At 36.2% G+C, this 12542-nt stretch overlaps 1 protein-coding gene across 3 annotated transcripts in view; it reads left to right on the top strand.

Moving 5' to 3' along the window:
- mideasb (mitotic deacetylase associated SANT domain protein b) overlaps positions 1 to 12157 on the top strand; it is a 59907-nt gene extending 47750 nt beyond the window's left edge. For all 3 annotated transcript variants that reach the window (XM_017351828.4, XM_009293218.5, XM_073927810.1), the window contains exons 10-13: positions 399 to 545; positions 774 to 896; positions 3090 to 3286; positions 10880 to 12157. In XM_017351828.4, coding sequence (XP_017207317.1) covers positions 399 to 545; positions 774 to 896; positions 3090 to 3286; positions 10880 to 11105 — 693 coding nt within the window. In that variant the 3' untranslated portion in view covers positions 11106 to 12157. The remainder of the gene's footprint in view (positions 1 to 398; positions 546 to 773; positions 897 to 3089; positions 3287 to 10879) is intronic.
- Positions 12158 to 12542: the final 385 nt, after the last annotated feature.

The following is a 12542-nucleotide window of genomic DNA, read 5'->3' on the forward strand; positions in this document are numbered from 1 at the left end:
ACAGGTGGTTATGGCTGGGTTGTCCAAACACAGTACTAGATGGCCGCTGTCCTGCATAGTTTCCCTCCAACTTCCTTTAACACTCCTCCCTGAGGTTTCTAGTATACCTAGAAAGAGCTTGATTAGCTGGTTCAGGAGTGTCTAATTGGGGTTGGGACTAAAATATGCAGGACACTGGCCCTGCAGGACCGAGTTTGCTCAACCCTGGTTCATGGCATTTTGAATGCAGTGTTACATTTTGAAGTAGATGTGAGGGTTTTTTGTGTGCAGTTTAGAAAAGAGGTGACACTATTTTGAGAACGTGTATAAGCAGTTGGAAACAACTGTAAGAATGCAAGCTTGGTGTGGTTTTTGGTTGTAAATTATGGCAATGCTGAATTGTTCTATTTGTCTTGAAGGTGAGCTCCAAGACTGTAGCACAGTGTGTGGAGTTTTACTACACATATAAGAAGCAGGTGAAGATCGGCAGGAACGGCACGCTCGTATACGGAGAAACAGAGCCGCTGGAGACTAAACCCACAACAGAGGAGGAAGTGGACAACAAAGTGAGTTCCTGTGGCTTTGTGTATATATATATATATATATATATATATATATATATATATATATATATATATATATATATATATATATATATATATATATATATATATATATATATATATATATATATATGTATATATTTAGATGTATATATTTAGATGTATATATTTAGATGTATATACACCTCCAGTCAAGTCCAGTGCAGTGCAGTAATGTTTCATTTCCATCAGAGTTCACAGAAACTCGAATCACGGAAAGAAGATGAGGAGAGCAGGAAGTGGGAAGGGTCATGTGACAGGAAGCAAGAAGACAGCCCCGGCAGGGTGACACAATCTCTACAGGCCACCGAAAATGTGAGATTTATGGAAGTTTGCATGTTTTTTATGTTATCAAATTCTCACAGAAATAGCCTGACAAGTAAGAAAAGAAGTCTATCAGAGGGTATTGAAAGGCAATATTTATGTGTGCTTTAAGCCCTGTGTGATATGTATAGTGCCATCTAGTGGTGTGCTTCATTATGATTTAAAAATGCACCCAAAAATGAAAGTTTGCTCACTATTTACAGTACTCACTAGGGCTGCGCGATATTGGGGAAATCTAACATTGCCATATTTTGCTATTCTGCGATCATATATTTCAATATGAATACATTTAACCAGATGACTTGAATATCTCTATTTGGAAAGAGTTATTTTAGATTGATTGGAATGATTCTAAAGAGAAGTGCATATGAATAAAATATAATAAACCATCTACAAGCATATATCAATACAAAAAAAAAGATACGATTGAAATAAACAATGTTTTATCGTTTTCCGAGTCTACCAGTATTTGGGTAATCGTATAATAAAAATAAAAATAGTTCAATAAAATGAATCATTTGTCAAAGTTGCAAATGGTACACTTTCTTTATATGTATATGTTTTTATTTATTCTTTTAATGCTTTTAAAAAATCATTATACAGTGACAAGCACAAAAAACACATGAAAATGATCCATAGCTGGAATCATCCAGACTAAACTTACAGGGGATAAACCGAAAGCACATATTTCAGGGTTAACTGGAACTGGTTTTGAAATAATCAAGCAACTTAATGTTTGCCAGAGTCCCAATCAGCCCACTTTCCCAGATACAATGTTCTTTTGAGTTTTTTTGGCATGTGAGACCTATATTGTATTGGATTCATCTAAATCTTAATCTTAAGCTTAAATGCGTGTCTGGCTCTATTCTAAATGTGCCGCATGTTGATTTTATTGCACAAAGTCATTTTTTTAATGCACCGCCTCCGCTTATACATACATTTACATATAGTTGACCATCAATGGGATGAGGAAAAAACAAGAAATGGAAAAAGTAGGACAATAATTAATGTAATGTAATGTGTGTATTCATGTAGCGCAATTAAAACATGATCACTAACACAGAAGCTAGGATAGATGTGGTATATTGTTATTATGGAATTATAAGTTTCTTTCTGCATTCTGAAGGGTTTTGAGATATTGAGCTTCAAAGTTTTTGCATTCCATAGCAAACAGTTTGTGTCTAGCATTTGTTTTTTAAATAAAAAGTCTTAATTTAAACAACTTATAAAAAAACACCCTATAACGTAAATAAGCTGTCAAACAACTGCCCTCATTAGAATAAATTATAACTGCTGTTTGTGTCCCAAAATGTTATTAGCCAGCATAAACCGAACATTCTGTAACTTTATCTGTTAATAAACCAAGTACAAGCATATATCAATACAAATAAAAAAAAAGAAACAATTGAAATAACTATGTTTTATCGTTTACCAATCTACCAGTATTTGGGTAATCGTATAATAAAAATAAAAATAGTTATATTAATCATTGTAAAAGTTGCAAATGGTACAATTTCTTTATATTTTTTTCTTATTTTTTAAATTCTTTTAATGCTTTTAAAAATCATTATACAATCACAAGCCTAAAAAACACATAAAAATAATCAATTATAATATACTATATAAACTCAAGACACCCTGTGATGTGACTTGCGAATGATCACTTTGCCGTATGGATGCTGAAACGATATATTGTGCAGCCATAGTACTCACTTTGTTAGTGTTTAATGTTGGAAACTAGTAGCCATTGAGATGACATTAAGATTGTTCAACAAAGTAAAATAAAATCTAACGGCTTTGGAGCAAATGAAGGATTAGTAAATTTGACTTGAATTTTAATGAATTGACAGGGACATGCAAAACACTACATTGACCTTAAAAAGGTAATTTGTTTTGTACCTGGCTTTAGCAAAAACTGCTAATTTCCACCTGCAGTCCCTGAATGATGACAGAATTTTTTATTTTTGTGTGAACTATCTCTTTAAATATTCAATTGTAGTTTTTGTAATGCACTAAATACAAATAAAATGGTCCAAAATATAACAATGAAATTGTAATACATTTATTAGGGACCATCACACTGAAGTAACTTTTGAAGGGTTTTAAATTAATTCACCACACAAGTGTTTGATCTCTGTATGTATTTAGCTTATGTTTGCTTGCGTAACATTTGTTTCCTGTCAGGCTGCTGCCGTCTTGGTCTTGAGTCAGGAGAACAGCACCAGACATCCGTCCACATTGGGGGTCAGTCATCCTCCTCATCCACCTCAACCACCATCCAAATCTCGCTCCGACACTGCTGCCAGGAAAACTGGGCCCAGCAACACAGGAAAGGGACAAACCAACCAAGAGGGCGAATTCCCCTGCAAGAAGTGTGGCAGGTCAGTTTACTGGGATATATCTGTGCAATGTTATATCTTGTATACGTTTATTTAAACAAGCTGCTTTTGGCAGACGGCATCCAATTTTGGTGTCTGCATCAAATTTACTGAAGTGATTTTCATAGCAGGGTGTCCGCGGGGTCCTAAAGTCTTAAAATGTCTTAAATTGTACAAAAAATAAATTTAAAGCCTTAAAAAGTCAGTCGAGTAGGTCTTAAATACTTTTAAACAGTATTTAAACTTTTACATTTATAGCCAATCAGTACAACCAACAGATCTAAAAAGGTCTTAAAGTCTTAAATTTGACATGATGAAACGTGCAGAAACCCGGTATAGGCATGACAAGCAAGTAAAGAGCCTCCTTCAATGTTTTTTTTTTAATTATATAATTTTAAAATATGGGTGAATTTATTGTACTTGTTCATTCAGTGTTATTCATATATTTTTATGAAAAAATGACACCACATACTTTTACTGAACTTTTGTTTAGGGTTAGAAACAACTTGCTTATACATGGCAAAACCTAGTGCTGTGAAGGATCGTTGCAAAGTGTAGAGATTTAAAATGACAATTAATGAAGTATTTGGAGCTGCACTGGTGTCCTCAAATATATCTATAGATAAATATAGATAGATATAGATAAATATAGATAAATAAATCTATATTTTATGGTCTGGTGAAGTTCTTGATTCTGATTGGCTGGAGGGTGTGCATTATTTTTGTTGAAACGCACAGGTAGTTCCAGTCAGTTTTGATCACAGTTTGAAATAAATGCGCTTCTCCTAAACTTTTGTAGCTACCATAGCAACTCGCATGTGCTGCACAGGAAACCAATGAGGATGGTTAATAGTGGATGGGAAATCTGCAAAATTAGAAAAATACTGCTCAATTATTCCACAAAGTAAAGTATTACAAGTTTTTCAAGCAAGAATATTATTTTAAGGTCAAATCGGCAGTTTATGTACAAGTATAGCGTGTCTTTAAAAATTTCGACTCTTATATCTGCCAGACCATCTCAGGACCTGCCGCTGGATCTCATCTACTGCATCTGTTGTTAAATCGGATATATAATAAATCTTTGATGTGTCTGACGGTCAGTATTTAGACTTTTGAACCTATTATTTGTTCTCAGGTGTATTTTTTTGGTCGATCGCAAAGATAAGTTTCATAATTAATTAATGACTGTAAAAAATTTAATAATACACCGATCCTTAGTGTTTGCTAAATAGCTTTTGTATTGGTTTATTTTTCTGCTCACCGATGCTGCTTTTATTTTATTCAAAAATACAGTACAAATTATGGAACGTTATTGCACTTTAAAATAACTGTTCAAAAGTAATTTATTATTTCATTTAATAACTTATTCCAGTGATTTTAAAGATGAGTTTTCAGCATCACTCCAGTCTTCAGAGTCACATGATCCTTCAGAAATCACTCTAATATTATTTGTTGTTAATATTATTATTGTTTATTATTATTATTATTATTATAATTATTAATGGTAATAGTAATAAAACAATAATGACTGGAGTAATTTTATTTGAAGCTACATACAATAAGATAGCAGTTGTTTATAATTTTAATAAATATTTAACAATTTTTTTAATTTTAATAAATACCACTTTGAACAGAATAAAAAGAAAAAGAAAAAAAACTGACCCTTAACTTTTGACTGGTAATATATTTGTATATTAAATTATGTTCCATGCATAAAGTAACATGTTGCTAAAGCTTATTTAATTAATTTGCCAATTTTAATAAGATTTGTATGTATATTATGAAATGTATAAAGCGGATATTCTGCTATAGATAGCCCAGCATTTGTAGTATTAACAGTTATTGAAAGAGAAAGCCATTATACATACGTATTCTCCCTCATCAGAGAAGTGTTAGAAAGTTGAGAAAAGAAACACGTGTGACTGGAAACACACGCCAGGTGTGACTAGGAATGTTTTATTTGCCCATCTGTGATCGGATTGATGAAATTGCATCTTAACATTAGCAGGTTTAAACAGCAAACACATGATCTCTCTCTCTCCGTCTGTCATCCTGCCTGTCACTGCTAATTCAGTGGAGGGACTAGAAAATCTAACAAGTCAAAACTGGTGAAACTTCTGACAAATATTGCACAGCGAGGACAAACCTTATTAAATTAAAAACCTTTAATGCATGGCAAGCCATTGATTATTCCTTACTTGTATATCTTGTCAGAACAAGATATAAATGACAATAAGTGTCTATTTATGGACACCAGTGCATATATAAACAATAGTTGTTATTCTGAATTACATCTTACTGGGTGTCTTTTGTAAATGTAGCTCATTTAGTACAATCTAAAACTAGCTCTCCTATTACTTTTTATGATGCACAAATCATCAGATTACATGCACTGTGTGGTTGTTTCATAGAGCTGACAGAGAGCTGCTTATAAAGGTGGAAGGGTCTTACAGGGAAATCAATAAAGCTTGACAGCTCTGAGGTGTTCATGCAGCAGGGTTCAGTCTAGTAGTAAGCAGTAAAAAGGCAACATCTGATTTTGATTGGAGATTTTATCCATGGCAACAGTCGGCTTGTTAAATCAACAGTCTCTTAGCAACCAAGTCCATGGAGATGTTGAATGCCACGTTTCCTACATACTGTGTGTGTGTGAGTGAGAGAGAGATTGAAGACACACACACACACACACACACGTGCTCTTGCTTCCAGCAATGTCCAATGTTACTGCAAGGCATTAAAAAGAATATCTTTGTGAGATGCTGTTTATGAGGAGTGAAGTGTTTACAAATGAGACCCATCTGGTGTTAAATTAAACTCAATCGTTGGTCAGCTAGCATTAGTCTTTTTGTAATGATTTAGTTAATGAGTGTTTTTTGACAGTTCTAATTCACTGGCATTTCTGAATCTCTAATTAGTGAGCTAATGATTAATCTTCAATCTACAAGTCATTTAGTCCACTTTGCAAAAAGAAAAAAAAAAAACAATACCTCTTTATGAGGCGTTTATGAATCAGACTGAATTTAGGCCCAATCCCAATTCTAGCCCTTAGCCCTTCCCCTTACCCCTACCCCTCTTTTTGCAAGCTCCCGTAAAGGGGTAGGGTTGTCCCAATACTCTTTAGGCTAAGGGTTTAGGAGAAGGGGTGAATAGCCCTTTGAACAGATATTTTATTTAGGAGCACACTCGAAACCAAGGCGTAAGAACATTTCCCAGAATACACCAGCCACAACGGCAGTATAGCTGGACCCGGAATTAAGGAGATCCACAAATTAGTAATTTTTGTCATTATTACGAATTTTTACAACAAACAGACACTTTTTATGTCTAAAAAAAATAAAATAAAAAATCGCTAAAAGAAAAGCTACAAATTTTCGCGATCTACAATCCCTAATCATAACTCCAGTCCCAGTACAGCAGTCCCACAACATTCTGAAACTTGATGACACTGGAATGCCCTTTCAGAAAAGTCTACAAAAATAGAATTGGGATTGGGCCTTTTTCTCAGGTTTAACTACATATCTCAATCTAAGGGTGCTTTCACACCTACACTTTTGTTTCGGAACGTGTCTCGTTTGCCCAGTTAGCGCGGTTCGATTGGCATATGTGAACAGGGCAATCGCGCTCTGTTCCGCGCCAAAGTAATCGCTCCGAGATCGCTTGAATGAGGTGGTCTCGGCTCGATTGAAACGAACCCTGGAGCGGTTCGATTGCAGTGAGAAAGCGATCCGATCCGAGCGCGGTTATATCACAGTGTTTTATGGATATGTAATAGGCTTAAGGCTATATGAAGAGAGAATTATGAGTATGGCGGGAAGTTTCGCGATTCTCTGGATGCCCGCAAACGAGTGATGATCTCCGGGTAATCTCGTGTCTCTCTCCCAGTCCTCAAATAGGCATCGTTGCGCACCGTTCTCACCCCTCCCCACCGCGTCTCTCGCGCGCACCCTGTCAATCACCACCAAACCACCACCTCTCCTGACAGCAGAGCGGGACGCTGCAAAATAAACCCTGACACTCTGACCAATGTAAGGAGAGTTTACTCGCACGTGACTTGTTTTAGCTCTTTTGGTCCGATTAGAAACTTTGCAGTGTGAAAGCGAACCGCTCCAAGAGCAAAGAGCAACAATGTAACAATTTTAATCTCTGTTTTGGAACAACTGAATCGATTCACAGGTGTGAAAGCACCCTGAATCTCTGATTTGTGAACAAAGCATTCTTATTGGCCGATCAAGTTAATAAAAACTGTACTATGAATCATAGTTTATGAGTTATAGTTAGAAGTTCTGCTGAATTAACTGAATGGTCAATTTTATTTTTTTCATATCTTTGCAATGGATGATCTGTTTATCTGGATCATTAATGCAGTGTATATGATTCAAATCAGAGAGAGATCATATTTTTTATTTGCAGTGAATCAGTTGATTCAGTTAACCAAACCAGTTCATGTGAATGTTATGCAATTCCAATTGATCCATTTCTCATTTCATCTTTGAGCCCAATTTGAGAATGAATCGATCGTTAGAGTCGGATGTTTGTTTATTTATTAATTTACTTATTTATTAATTTTTACCTGTCTGAATTAATATTTCCTTAATATTTCCTGAATTATGTTGATTATTTTTCATTAAGCTTAGCTCATCTTAAATAACTTCATGACTGATTTATAAATGATTCATTTTTAGTTGCATCTTAAAATTTGTTGATCCAGTTGACAAAACCTGTCTGAACGATTGGTTCATGAATCATGTCTGATCTGGGGGAGAAAATCTTGCTTTTCATTATACCTTTGCAGTGAATCTGTTTGATCTAAATCACTAAACCTGTGTGTACGATGCATTCACCAATCATACTACTCCAATTCTCTGAATCAGGTATTCAGAAAGACAAATCACTTATTTGAACAAAGAATCATTCTTTTGAACCAGGTCTTTGCAATGAACCGGTTGATTCAGTTAGCAAAACTAGTCTGAATGACTGGTCCCAAACGGCAAACTATAATTTATGCACTTATGCTCTATGTACTTATGCACTTACAAACTCAACATTATAGTGCATGTATGTAGTGTCATCCCAAATGGAGCACTAAGCAGAAATTCAAATCGTTTCCCAAATAAGGTTTGACAGGTGCCAAATTAGTGAAATAAATGACCAAACTACCAAATTAAACCTGCCATGAGTATAACTGCGTTCACCATCGGGAGGTGCTATAACCTCTCGTAGGACAATTTTGCTTTTACAATCCAAAATAATCACACATCAGTGTCCAAAAGTTCTCCCCCTTCTGTTACGTATGCAAAACTGCGACCATTGAGTGCGTGAAGGGTCCAACATTCCACACTTCATTTTAATTATTGAATAAGTGCATCATCCGGCTGTTTAAAGTGTACCTATTATTATTATTATTAGAGTTTTCAGTGTGAATGCACTACTTGCACTATTTATACTACAAAATGGTGTAGAATAGTGCATATGTATGCATTTTAGGAAACACCTACTTTTTCACAAATCCATTTGATACTGTTCTCTGGTTTAACTAGCTAAATAATCTGCATGTCCAGTTCATGAACTGAATCAATCTTTAAAGATTTTTATTGTTTGAATTATTATTTTGTTAATTCACTTATGAACTGATTGACTCACTGATCAGATCAAAGGTATCAGTTGATCTTGCTCAAAGTCTGAATGAGTTCATGAATCTGACTGAACTGGTAAATGCATCATGATTTTAGTGAAATCTCTGCAGTGAATCAGTTGAGCCAGTTAACAAAACCAGTCTGAATTATTGATTCACAAATCCAGTTGATCAAACTCCTCTGGTTCTTTCTGAATCTCTGATTTCCAAGTGACTCATTCTTTTGAGTCAGATACCATTTCTCTAAATCCAGCTGATTCCAACTTTCTAAATGATATGGACATCTTATTTGTGAATGAATCATTGTTTAATTATTGAGTTCATCTTTATTTATATAATGCTTTTTACCATGTGGATAGTGTCAAAGCAGCTTAACATAGATAAAGAAAAGAGTAAAAGCCATGATATTGCAAATTATTGTGGAACTTTTCAGCAATCCAGGCAGGCTTGAGATATGCAATGTTTTCAGTGATTCCTTTAATTAACAAAGCTTTGCTGAACTGATCGCGATTGCTGTTGATCCAGATCTCATGTTCATGTCTGATCATGAATAGATTTAAATGAATCATCTCTGCAAATAAGCATTACACTCGGTTCACAAAAAACATTTGAATGCATTGATAAATCTGACTCAGCCAATTCTTCATGAATCAAACAAGCGTGAATGAACGATTCTTTTTAGTCATATCTTGTTGATTCAAGTCCTGTCAAATGAAAATAACGTTTTTTAATGTTAGTATCAGTATTGTTTGATTGTTTGATTTCTAGTGTGCTCCAAAACAGTGACACAATTTAGATATAAATCTGATAAAAACACGTAAAGCCTAAATATTGTCTAGTATCTGATATGCCCTGCCCCCTTCACCTCACTCTCACTGGAATAGCTGTGATCAAACAAAACGCTATTGGTTGTTGTTTTTTTTTTAAACAAAAGGGGAGGGGCTATAGTATGTCCTATGCACTTTACGGGACCTTTAACAAAACCTGAATAAAAAACCTGTCAGTACCTGGATGCTGTTGTAGTTTGTTTTAGTCCATCAGGGGGTGCTCAACCTGGGGTTTTTGTGAGTTCTAATGCCCCAGTAAAGTGAAGGGGACACTATACTATAATGGGCGCCGATGAGATATTAAACAGAGGTCCTGACTCTCTGTGGTCATCAAAAATCCCATGGCCCTCATAAATGAGTAGGAGTATAATCCTGATGTGCTGGCCAAATTCCCTCCATTGGCCCTTATAGGGTTGTACGATATTAGAATTGGGTACCAATTGATACTGGAATTTTAAAAACGTCCCTTTACCACTAACATTTGAGCGGTATTGAGCATGTTTACAGATACAGGGACAGTGGAGCATTTTTAATGCCGCGATTCATCGGTGGATTACTCATATGTCAGCTTATTGACAAATCAGCAGTTCGACATGACTTTGAAACGCTCCAGTGTCCCTGTATCTATGTTTACACTCTATGTAAACAGCGTTAAGTTCGGTGAACTGATGACCTTTACGATAACAGTCATTTCTGTTGAGCATGTGAACAAAATGGCAATTCAGCGGTGTTGAGGAACTCTTTCAGTAGTGCTCAAATGTTAGCAGGAAATGGACGTTTTTAAAACTTGAGCATCGATTGGTACCGAATTCCAGTATCGTGACAACACTAGGCCCTTACCGATCATGGCCTCCCAATCATCGCCATCCACCGAATTGTCTCTATTACTGTCTCTCCACTCCACCAATAGTTGGTGTGTGGTGAGCACACTGGCGCTGTTGTCCTGTGGCTGCTGTCACATCATCCAAGTGGATGCTGCACACTGGTGGTGGTGTCAAGAGAACCCCCTCTTATGATTGTGAAGCACTTTGGGTGTATTGCCACACACAGTAAACGCGCTATATAAAAACACACATTATATTACATTCAAACTACTGACTTGCAGATATGATCAATTAGTTTTTTCTTTCCCTCTAGGATCTTCTATAAGGTGAAGAGCCGCAGTGCCCACATGAAGAGTCACGCCGAGGCGGAGAAGAAAGCGGCGGCGCTCCGGCAGAGAGAGGCCGAGCAGCGGGCAGCAGCCGCCTTGTTAGCGGCCCAGCAGAACGGGGCGATGGCAGATCAGGGCAGAGGGAGGAGAGCGAGCAGCGACGACTCTTCTGATGAAGACGAGGATGCAGATGATGAAGACTGGCGCTAGCTAACAATCCCCTGCCCACGACGAAACAAAAGATAAAAAACATATTTATTTTTACCTTACCAGCCAACAAGACCCATCCCAAAAGAACAGTTTCAGGGACTGGCTCACTCCCGTATAATGTGTGTGTGTGCGTGTGTGTTACGTGTGTATGAGGCGGATAAAGACAGAGACCGATGCTGTAGAGGCATTCAGGGGCTTCGTGTTCAGATATAGGGCTATTGGGAGTGTAAGCCATGCCATCTCAGTGTGAATGTGTGTGTGTCTGCGTGCGTGCGTGTGCAAAATGCACTTTTAGACTCATGGACACACACTGATCTGTGCACAGAACTCACTCACTGTTCACTGCTGTGAAATGGACGCCGAAGGACACAAAAGCAAGTGTGTGTGTGCGTGTATGTGTGTGTGTTTTCTCCTCCTTTTCCGAAACGAAGATATCTTTTTCTTCCACGTGACTGACTGCCAAACGCTTGCACAACTGTGCTTGTACGCCTGGTCTTGATCTCCAGTGCTGTAATTACGGGCTTTCTGTTTTTGAGCATCTTAAAGGTATAGTTCATCCCAAATGGAAAATTCAGGCAGGCGTCACCCTTATGTCGTTCCAGAATAATACTCCTTTTTTCTGTAGAACACACAGATTAGCAGAACGTTCATGTTGTTCTGTGCCATTCATCGCAAATATAACCCAAGGGCTTTTCATCTTCAAAAGAGACGAAAAAAAATCATAAGTACTTCAGATAACTATGCGGATTTTCAAATCTTTTGAAGCCACAAAGTCGTCTTGACATAGTGTTTTAACTGAAACTTATCAAAAAAGGATGATTATGGCTGGTTTTTCCTTTAATAGTAGCTTTTTGTTAAAGATTTCAAGAAACATTTGACCTGTTTTATGCACCACAGCCAAACAAAACTGGGGTTTATTTCATTTTTGCAGTCTTGGATAATGAATAATCTGTCCAAAATGTAGTTTTCTCTTTAATATAACAAAGTCTTAAAATAAAGTGCTGAGAAAGACACTTAAATTAAATATAAATGCTTATTTAAAAAAAAAAAAACATCTAAATTTGCAAATCATGGAGAAAAAAAATAAATGCACAAACTGATAAATATTAAACAACCATAGTATAGGATGTAATCATAGAAAACACTGCACTTTACTAAAGCTTGAAGGCCCAGTAGTTGCAAAAGAGCAGCTTGAACATTCTGCTTAATGTCTTATTTCTTCCCACTCTCAAAATAAGCGGTTGGAAAGATCTAATGTAAGGGGATTAAATCTATAATTATTCTTTTTGGAACAAACTTTAAAAAATCATCTAAATTTGAAGGTCATGGGGAAAAAAACATTGAGTTAAAAATGTATGCACAAGAGCAAGCTGATAGATATCAAACAAGCATAGTATGCGAACACACAAAGAAACACTGCCATGTGCTACATTTAGA

This window comes from Danio rerio, chromosome 17 (assembly GCF_049306965.1).
Source record: "Danio rerio strain Tuebingen ecotype United States chromosome 17, GRCz12tu, whole genome shotgun sequence".
Classification (NCBI taxonomy): domain Eukaryota; kingdom Metazoa; phylum Chordata; class Actinopteri; order Cypriniformes; family Danionidae; genus Danio; species Danio rerio.